This window comes from Barbus barbus (genome assembly GCF_936440315.1).
Source record: "Barbus barbus genome assembly, chromosome: 6".
NCBI classification, from domain to species: domain Eukaryota; kingdom Metazoa; phylum Chordata; class Actinopteri; order Cypriniformes; family Cyprinidae; genus Barbus; species Barbus barbus.
The window spans coordinates 29755736-29766480 of NC_136734.1; the positions used below are offsets into that span (position 1 = coordinate 29755736).

At 37.7% G+C, this 10745-nt stretch overlaps 2 protein-coding genes across 3 annotated transcripts; both read left to right on the forward strand.

The window, feature by feature from the left end:
• Positions 1-483: 483 nt before the first annotated feature.
• LOC306872007 (gap junction beta-1 protein-like) lies at positions 484-4872 on the forward strand (the record flags this gene model as incomplete). Of its 2 annotated transcripts, none has more annotated exons than XM_079420319.1 (2): positions 484-619; positions 3728-4872. In XM_079420319.1, exon 2 carries the CDS (start codon positions 3742-3744, stop codon positions 4462-4464), a length of 723 nt encoding a protein of 240 aa, XP_079276445.1. In that variant the 5' UTR covers positions 484-619; positions 3728-3741. The 2 variants fall into 2 exon arrangements, with proteins under 2 accessions (XP_079276445.1, XP_079276446.1); XM_079420320.1 differs by lacking the exon at positions 484-619 and adding an exon at positions 2013-2149 and having other exon boundaries at positions 3728-4464.
• A 3519-nt stretch (positions 4873-8391) lies between these two features.
• LOC306872003 (gap junction alpha-3 protein-like) lies at positions 8392-9453 on the forward strand (the record flags this gene model as incomplete). Its single annotated transcript, XM_079420314.1, has 1 exon — positions 8392-9453. One exon carries the CDS (start codon positions 8392-8394, stop codon positions 9451-9453), a length of 1062 nt encoding a protein of 353 aa, XP_079276440.1.
• Positions 9454-10745: the final 1292 nt, after the last annotated feature.

Sequence of the window (10745 nt, forward strand, 5' to 3'; positions counted from 1 at the left end):
AGCTGAAGTTTGTTATAATATAGAATATCAAAGCAATCTACAGTACATTCTTGTATGTGCCATACTGTCTCAAAAGGAAAGAGCAATTAATAAATTCTATGTTTTCATTGATAATAAGGATAACCATTTGGGTGAATATGATCTTTTCTTTTGAAGCTGCTGTTATGGATGTAATTTCAGTGCTTTATTATAATACATCTATCTAAAAACAGTTTTGTTGTATACAGATTTGTGCATACAGATACAGAGACTGGATCAATGTAGCCTACAGTGTGCATGTGTAAACATTCCTGTATGTACATGGTTTTGAATGTGTGTGAAAGCAAACTTGTGTATGTGAGTTGGTGTATGTTCATGTGCAAATGCGTTTGTACATAATTTGCGTCACAGTGTCTGCTGGTGGGTGTGTGCCTTGGATCTGATCTGAATGGTTAAGGACGGGCAGCACAAGCATCTTTTGTGTGGAGATGTTTGTAGTGGGGTGAGTAACAGCGTGACACGAGTGATTAGCAATGCAAAGCTCCGGTACTGCACCATAATCTTCACTAGGGAAACATCAACCCTTTCCTGTTCCTTTCCTTCAACCTCTTCTTCTGCTCAGGGACCTCACCAACCGCAGGTAAACATCAGCCAGATACCAACCCTATCAAATAGTACTAAACCTACCAATTAAACCCTGTCATAATCAACTACCAACCATGTTCAATCCAGCAACTCAATAATCAACCAACTACCAAACCAGTAAAGTCTGCATGAAACACCCATCTCCCTGGTTTGATTCTAATTTAGAAAGTTTACAACCACTTATTGAATATACTACTATTGTAATACATCAGAAAATATATTATTTTATAAACTACTCTGGGACACTAAAAATCTGTATTTGAAGTGAAGATGTTCTGTCTTGGGACATGAGGCTCTTTAAGTTGATTTCTTATGTACTTGTATGTTCAGGATGTTGCTTTTCTCTACACTGTTAAAAATAATGATTCCTTATTGGGATTGATAGTTCCATGAAGACCTTTTAACACCTATGGAACCTTTCTATTGCACAAAAGGTTTTTTTATAGTACAAGAAATAAAAAATAATAATAATTAATTGCTCTTTAGAGGGGAAAAAGGTTCTTTTAAGAACTGTTCTCTGAAAGGTTCTTTAGGGAATCAAAAATGGTTCTTCTAAATTGTGAAAAACTTATAATAAACGTCATATAAATATGACGACATCTATCACTGTATTTCATTAAAACAATAATAAAACACAATCCACAATTTACTAGTAGCAGAGGGCAAAAAAACTACAAAAGTTATAAAACATAAAAACACTTTGCACTGATTGAGATGTAGAAGACTCAATGCAAATGGTAATCTATCTATCTATCTATCTATCTATCTATCTATCTATCTATCTATCTATCTATCTATCTATCTATCTATCTATCTATCTATCTATCTATCTATCTATCTATCTAGCTATCTATCTATCTATCTATCTATCTATCTAGCTATCTATCTATCTAATGTACACTAAAAGTATAATCTATGTTAAATGGTAAAATTATATTATATTTTATACATTATTGGTGAATTGCAATATTCACCAATAATGTAAAACAAAATAACATAAGACTACATCATCATTTTAATGAATTTTCAAATGGTTGTATATTCAGGGTATTTGTTGACACATTTGTAACAACCAAACCCACTTATGACCAGTTCTAAACTTCTAAACATTTAATTCTAAACCTAGAAAATCTGATTTCATAATGAATGTGCTTGTATAAAAGAAAATGGGTGCAACTGTGAGGTCAGAACATTTAATATTACACAAATCTGAGGCAGAAAGATGGAAGATACTCTGTGACCCGTATCACACAAATGCACACATCCAAGCGCACACTCTTGTTCTGTGATGGAACCCACGCTTTCATTGTGTGATGGGAGAATGACATTGGCTGTGAGTTTGCCGGTCACATGGGTGGCTGTGCCTTCATAAATGGTTGCTGCAAGCTGGAGACACTCCATCTGACAGAAGTACACACATACACACACACACACACATACACACACACACACCGGAGACACGGCGGGTCTCAGAACCCCTCTACACGGGCTCTGCCCATGCCACTAACACCACCTGCGGAGCCTGGTAATGCTGAATACTGCATAAATCTCTTTCTCTCACTTTCTCTGTCTGTCAGAACATGAGTGGCTTGCTGATGATTTCTGCTGTAGATGTGGTTGTATTTTGTCTTTGCACTTGCTTTTCTTGTAAAATGTAAATGATTTTCAGATAATGAGGTACATTCAGGTAGCATATAGAGTCTTGAAAAATAACTTTGTGCAAGTATTAGCCTGTACAGGACATTTAAGTACATTGTCAAGATATATTCTAAGTTCATATTCTTGTATCGTGTGTTGTTTTAAAGATCTATATTTGTGTGTTGCATCAGTCGTGGTCATTATGTGTTTCTTATTATGACATCTCATGGTTATTGAGCAGTAATAAGAGGGCTTAAATCAAGACTTTGATGTAATATATGGGTTTATGCATGTCTCATTCTGGTGCACATTTTGCTTGCTGTTTGTACTGTTTTTAAAGGCATCTCTTATGTTTACCAAAAATGCATTTGTTTGATTATAAATACAGTAAAAACAGTGATATTGTGAATCATTACTACAATTTAAAATAACTGTCTCTATTTTAATATATATAAAAAAATATTTATTAATGTGGTGGTGAATTTACAGCAGCCATTATTGCAGCTTTCAGTTTGATCTTTCAGAAATCAATTCGCTGATTTGGTGCACAATTATTAGAATGATCAATGTTGAAAACTGTTGTGCTGCTTAATTTTTATGTGGAAACTGATGCTTTTTTTTAGGATTTTTTGAAGAAAATAAAGTTCAAAAGGCCTGCATTTATTTAAAATAAAAATCTTCTGTAACATTTTAAATGTAACCCGTCACTTTTGATAATGTGTCCTGCTGAATAACAATATTTTGATTATTATTTTTTTAATCGTCCTGATCCCAATTTTTGTACAGTAATGTGTGTATATATAAAATAATATTAAAATATGCCAGATAACAAGCTGATCGCTGTATGATGCCTCCTCCATTAGGTCGAGAGTGGTTCTAATCTTGTGTGTGTGTGTGTGTGTGTGTGTGTGTGCGTGCGCGCACTTGTACAGATTTTTGGGAAGTCCGGTTTGAGTTTCAGACCATCAAAGTGAGGGCATTCTTGTAAAGTGATGAAGGACATTTTGGCCACTCCTCACTTTCTGAGACCCCTTTAAAGGCCTGTTTGAGGGTCAAGACTTGGTTTTAGGGATCAGGTTAAAACTGGGTAAAGGTTAGGTTTAGGGTAAGGGTTTGGGTGAGGCATTTAGTTCTGATGGGTAGGTTTAGGGCAGGGGTCACCAAACTTGTTCCTGGAGGGCTGATGTCCTGCAGAGTTTAGCTTCAACCCTAATCAAACACACCTGAAGCAGCTAATCAAGGTCTTGCTTGGTATACTTGAAACTTCAAGGCAGGTGTGTTGAAGCAAGTTGGAGCTAGACTCTGCAGGACACCGGCCCTTCAGGACCGAGTGTGGTGACCCCTGGTTTAGGGTAAGGAGCTAGAGATTGCACTGTGTCAATGTACGTCCTCACAATGTTAGCTATACAGAGTTGTGTGTGTGTGCTTCCTAATAACAGTGGACTTTTTCGCCTTTTTCTCTCAGATCTGGAACCAAAAATGAACTGGGCGTCTTTTTATGCCGTGATCAGCGGCGTGAACCGGCATTCCACCGGCATTGGGCGGATTTGGCTGTCTGTCCTCTTCATTTTCCGGATCCTGGTTCTGGTGGTGGCGGCGGAGAGTGTGTGGGGCGATGAGAAAGCGCACTTCATCTGCAACACCCAGCAGCCCGGCTGCAATAGCGTATGCTACGACCATTTCTTCCCCATCTCTCACATCCGACTGTGGGCGCTGCAGCTCATCATGGTCTCTACCCCTGCCCTGCTGGTTACCATGCACATTGCACATCGTCGGCATATCGACAAAAAGTTGTATCGTCAAGCTGGCCGGACCAGTCCGAAAGACTTAGAGCAGATAAAAAACCAAAAGATGAAGATTACTGGCGCCCTTTGGTGGACATACATGATCAGTCTCCTGTTCCGTGTGTTATTCGAATCCGCCTTTATGTATCTGTTCTACATGATTTACCCAGGATACAAGATGTTCCGGCTGGTAAAGTGTGACTCGTACCCGTGCCCAAACATAGTCGACTGCTTTGTGTCCCGACCAACAGAGAAAACAGTGTTCACTATATTCATGCTTGCTGTGTCCGGCGTCTGCATCCTGCTCAACATCGCAGAAATCATCTTTCTTGTTGCAAGGGCTACAAGTCGTCATCTCAATAACTCCAAGGATTCCCCAGTGGGGGCCTGGATCTCTCAGAAACTGTTCTCCTTTTAGGAGGGCTGGTTTTCTCTAAACATTTCACTCTAACACTAATGTTAACGAGGGCTAATGTCATTGATGATGTTTTTTAAATTTTATAACTCAGAATACTTTTTAAAAAGTGTACATAGTATTACTCCACACAATTTTAGAGCAATATTGAAATAAATTCACACTGCTGTATGAAATTGTATACTCATATTGTCTCTAAAAACGTAATACTTGTGGTAGAATCTCTTGATGACAGATTAGATTTAACACTTTTTGCACATATTGTTTTGCAAATGTCAACAAAAACGAGTTTGTAAGAAAGATGTTCCAAATGTTCTTAACATTATCTTGTAGATCAAGGGGCCTTGGCAAACTGGTTTCCAAAAGTCTTAAAATTATTTCAGTTTACTTCTATGAACATAATCTTAATTGAAAATGCTAAAACATTAAAAAATAAAAATGTACAACATTAAACTGACCTCTTTTTTACTACAACATAAGCTTACACAGGAAGGCCATCAAATATCGTCTCTGACAAAAGTGTCCTTGGAGTCAATACTGTTGAGAACCACTGCAGTAGATAGCTCATGTAGGATAAAACACAATTTAACTTACATAACAGCTTCCAGAAATTGCCAGCACTAACAGGTTTATCATATCTATATCTCCACAAACATCTCCAGTACTTGTGTTGCCAAGTACATCAAAATTCTGATTGGTTATGAATTCAAACATTGTTTTTGTATTATTTCAAAACTCTTGTGTCAAACTATTTTTTTTAAGTAATTACACTGATTAAAAAAAGTTGAGCCAACTTAAAAATTTAAGGCAACCAGCTTCAGCAGATTTTGTAGTTTTCTCAACTTGTTTTAAGTTTATACAACAAAAAGTTGAGAATCTCCTACAAAAATAAGTTGAGAGAACTCAAAAATCTGCTGAATCTGCTGTTGGTTGCCTTAAAATTTTAAGTTAGCTCAACTTTTTATTTTATTTTTACAGTGTAGTCTCTTGATTGCACAAGTAGCCTATACTCTTAAAATTTCCAGATTTATTTTTGTTTTACCTGCAGGTCTGTAAAGGACAATAACTCTTGGGGGCGCTAGAGCTCCAAAAGACCAACTCTTCATAAACCAAAGTGACTGACTGTAAAGATTTTATACACTATTGTAGTCTTTCTGAACCAGCATTTGTAATGTTCTGGACATAATGATGATACCTTTTTGATAAAGTACTTTTTATGTTACAAGGACATCTGTTTTAATCTGCTGTTAAAATGACTTCTAGTAGTCTATTTATTTAGTAGAATTTGGACTGATCTACATTTACCACAGTGGTCACCAGGTTCAGTGGTATAATTATTGAATATTTATTACATTATTAAACACAAACACACACACACACACACACACACACGTTGGTTTTTGTGGTTTATGGGGACTCTCCATAGGCGTAATGGTTTTTATACTGAACAAAATGTGTGTGCTATTGCCCTACACCAACCCTACACCTAAACTTAGCCCTCACAGGAGACTATGTGCATTTTTAGATTTTCAAAAAAACACCATTTAGTATGTTTTTTAAGCTTTTGAATTACGGGGACATAGGCAGTGTCCTCATAAACCACCTTCATATTGTAATACCTCTGTCATACCCATGTCATTATACAAATTTGTGTCCTCATAAACCACATAAACATGCACACACACACACAAACAAAATAACCAATGCAGTTCTTTTAGATGGATCCCATGTGACCAAGTATTTTATTCCAAGTATTTCAATGATATATAATAATATAATAGCCTATATACATACCATCCCACTTATTAGCGAATCAGAAAAAAATAATTAAATATTTTACGCACCTGCTTTGAGTCATGGGTCTTCTGTCAACAGCCAGTCCAGTTTACCTGGGCTTAGAGAGTATAAAAAATTCCCTGTCCTCTGTCAGACCATTATAGCATATCAAATACAAGCAAAGGGACACAGTCTTGCCTCCTATCTACTTCTTGCTCTTTAACTTCTGTTTGTTCTCCATCTGGTGCTAAACACACTTTAAAAAAGGAAAATCATAAATAGAAAGACAAAAAGAGACTGTGTTTCAGCCGCTTTCCTTCAAATGGAGGAATGCTTGTGTCCTGTGAGCTCTGCCATTGGTCCTGACAGCTGTCACTCATCCGGGAGGCTCTGAGAAACAAGGCAGGTGGTACACTCTCCAAAATTGTCCCTAGGGATTGTGTTCCCTGCCAAAATTAACCCCAACACACACACATACATGCACACACACATCTATACAGTGTATTTGTATGGGTCAGTTCTCTCTTTCTGTTTGAGCCAGTGTTGGAGTACAGAAGAAAGTGCATGTATGACAGAAGAAGCAAAGCACTGCATCCAGACTTGTAGACTTATTACTATTTATGTATAAGAGCATTCATTCTAACTCTGGACTTTCAAGAAAGGTGAGTCTCAAGCTATAGAATTAACTGACTCTCATACACTCCCATATATACACACACACAGACCGATACACAAACTGAGTGAAGACAGTACAGGAATAGCATCTGTTAGAATTAAATCAATTTAATATTCTTTCAGACTCTTAACAGTTTTTGAATCCTTTCATTTGCCAGCATGAATCAATCTATGGATTTATATGTAAAGATATGGCTTAATAATGGTAGAAAATATTGTCAGATCCATCAGATTTTGGGAAGCAAAAAGGATCCTATATTTAGTATTATGACTAATGCGATAATTCATATATGACTGTGTGTGTATTTATTTGTGAATCACAGTGTGTTTTAGTTTACAAATACTTGTTTGATGTTCTTTGTTTCAGTGTGAAACTGCTAAGCTAAATAAAAACAGTAGCTCAACTGAGAGGCTTTTAGATTCATATATAATGGTAATATACTTTTAGAATTTTATTATTGGAATCTATGTACCTAAAGGCCAAGGTTTTCAAGCTAAGGTCCAGGGACAAGTTACAGAATTGTTCAAATAAATATGCAGCACAAAATAAATGAATTTATAAAATAAAATAGATATTTTGTATTAGATATTATCTGGAAAGTAGATATCTACAGGTAATATTTGAGATATGTTTATAAAATAATTTTTTGACTCTATACATAAATAATATAGCTGCCCCTTCACAAGGGCAGCATCATTTTTGGGGTCAACAGCATTAAAAAGTTTGAAAAGTGAAGACGCTTTAATGGTTACTTTAAGATGATCTGTTAACAGACAGTATGCAGTACAGAAAGTATGAAGTGTGTTGGAAGATCCTCATGTGCGTGTGTGTAGGGGTTGAGTATGTCCACCTGTTTCAGGTCATGCTCAGGCATGAAGACATGTCAGTCAAACCTCAGGGCCACAAACATGCCAAAGAACCATCAACCCACCCCTCTAATAATATATGTGTGTGTTAGCGCGTATCTGTATGCCTATGTAAATACTTAACCATATTTTGGGGATAAATTTGTACTCGGGATTAATCTAATTCTGACAAAAACCTTGAAAATTTTCAATAGTTTTCTGGTATGGTTAGGTTATGGTATTTTTAACTAGGCTATATGTATACTATGCATATTCAATAGAAGTCTACAGAATGTCCACATTTAGTAAACGCGTGTGTCGATACATGCTGGACCTTTTCTTTTTTCATTTCTTTTCTTTTTGGACCTAAATTTAAGAAAAAGTTAACACATAAGTAAGAGTATACTTTTTGTGGGGATATATTGTACCATGTAAACACTGACTGGATTGTGCTTATTAATTTTCCTTATTTTTTTATTTAGATAACCTTTGCCAATTATTATTCAGACTAATTAATGTAGAATTTTCACATCTACCATTTAGTGACTATTGGCCATTACTGGTTATTAGCTTAATTAAAATTGGTGTATCCATATATTTTTGTGTGTATTTGCAGGTGGGCACGCAACAGTAATGGGAGACTGGAACTCTCTTGGGAAGCTTTTGGAAAGCGCCCAGGAACACTCCACAGTGGTGGGCAAAGTCTGGCTCACCGTACTCTTCATCTTCCGCATATTGGTGCTCGGTGCTGCAGCAGAGAAGGTTTGGGGCGATGAGCAGTCCGGTTTCACCTGCGACACCAAACAACCTGGTTGCCAGAACGTATGCTATGATATAACCTTCCCGATCTCTCATATCCGATTCTGGGTGCTTCAGATCATCTTCGTCTCCACTCCGACACTGATCTACCTGGGCCACATCCTGCACCTGGTGCGCATGGAGCAGAAACAAAAACACAACGAAGCAGGCGGGATGGACAAACAGGCACTTTTGAGCACCAAATCTGGAAAAGGTCCCATACGTGACGAACAGGGGAAGATCCGTCTGCAGGGAGTCTTGCTGCGCACGTATGTCTTCAACATCATCTTCAAAACACTGTTTGAGGTGGGCTTCATTGTGGCACAGTACTTCCTGTATGGATTCGAGCTCAAGCCACTGTACACCTGCAACAGATGGCCCTGTCCCAACACCGTCAACTGCTACATCTCACGACCTACAGAAAAAACCATCTTCATCATATTTATGTTGGCTGTGGCCTGTGTCTCTCTGCTGCTCAACCTGGTGGAGATGTACCACCTGGGTTTCACCAAATGCCGTCAAGGTCTCCGATACAGGCGCTCTCATTCTGTCTGCGACACTGAATCTAAAGTGCCCAGTGAGGATGCGGTGGTTCCGTTTGTGCCAAATTACCCGTATTTTCCACCTCACGCACCACCTCCGGCTCCCTTTCCCACAGAGCCACACTTCAACCTCTCAGAACCCGATGGAACCTTCCCACCACACGGCAGCCGCTCTGTTTATAAGCAGAACCGCGAAAACATGGCTGTAGAGCGCAACGGGAAACCAGACGCTGCAGATCTCAAGATCAGCAAAACAGCAAATTCTGTGCCCGGATCGCCAAGCCAGCAGCGCAGGCCCAGCCACTCAAGTCGTTACAGCAACAACAAGACCAGGATGGATGACCTCAAAATCTGACCAGATGCAAACAAGACTCCATAGCTGATTCCTGAACACAAGAGATTCCCTCTTTCGCTCACAGGCTCTGAGCGCATGACGAGAATAAAAGTGTCATCTAGAGTGACATCAGAATCAGGGAGTCTGAATGTAAACTGGCGTGAGGCTTTACTTGAATTCATATTGTGGGAACATTGCAATAACTTGATCATTAATAGAAAAGATTAATGATTAAATCATAAACTAAAACCATATGGAAGCTTTGCTTTGATAAATCATAATTGGTAAGTCAAAAAGTAAAGATTATGATACATTAAGTCATAATTGTAACATAAAAAGTCAGAATTATGGCATCAAGGGTATTATGAAATACAAGTCATGGCATAGCCTAAGAGACTAAAAAAAATGTCAATTATGAGCCATTATGACATATTTTGTCATAATTATACACTTTTCTTATAATTTTGACATTTTGTCATCATTTTGATTTCCACGTCATAAATATGAACTGATCTCATATTTTTGACTTTCAACATTATATGTAATAATCATGATTTACCAAAAAAAAATAATGTCTTACATGGTGGAAAAGGGCTTTCATAGGGATGATGATCACTTAAAATGAATTAAAAATGCTTTTCAATTACCAACAATAAAATACTTAGGAGACTTACGGGTCAAATGTGAACATTTGAATATTGTGAATTTTTTAGGTGGAACTGACTGTGGAGGAAAACAAATTTATTTATATTTTTTTCAGTGGCAACACTAATCACATTTTACAAGTCAACAGTTTACAACAGTTACATCATCTAGACTTGGTTGACTGTCTTCACCAGGTGTTTACAGTGTGTCTATGGCCTGTTTAATTTTTTTAACCAGAGAACCAGCACTGTATGAATGTACCATCCACACATTCTGATGTAAACATGAATGATATAAAGCAAAGTTGCTATGTGTGTGTTCACTTCTTAAATAAACACTGGAGACTATTCTTAGAGAACTGAAATGGGTGCCCAGAGACACTTTGTATGTGTGTGTGTGTCCGGTTTGAAACCTGAGACAGGTCTGGCAGACGGACGGGAAGGAGCACTGATTGGCTAAATCTGTTACATTGGGCAAGAGTACAGATTGACTCAAGATGTTGCCAAAAGCATTTCAGCAGATCCAAAAAGTTTCGCTGATGGGTTATGGGCTGTTATTGCCTCTCGAGCTCCGCTCCAAAACCCTGTGAGCTCTCTTGCTGTCAACTGTCCTTCAAAATGTTAACGTATTGCTAAGCTAATAACTTAATTACCTACTAACAGGCAATA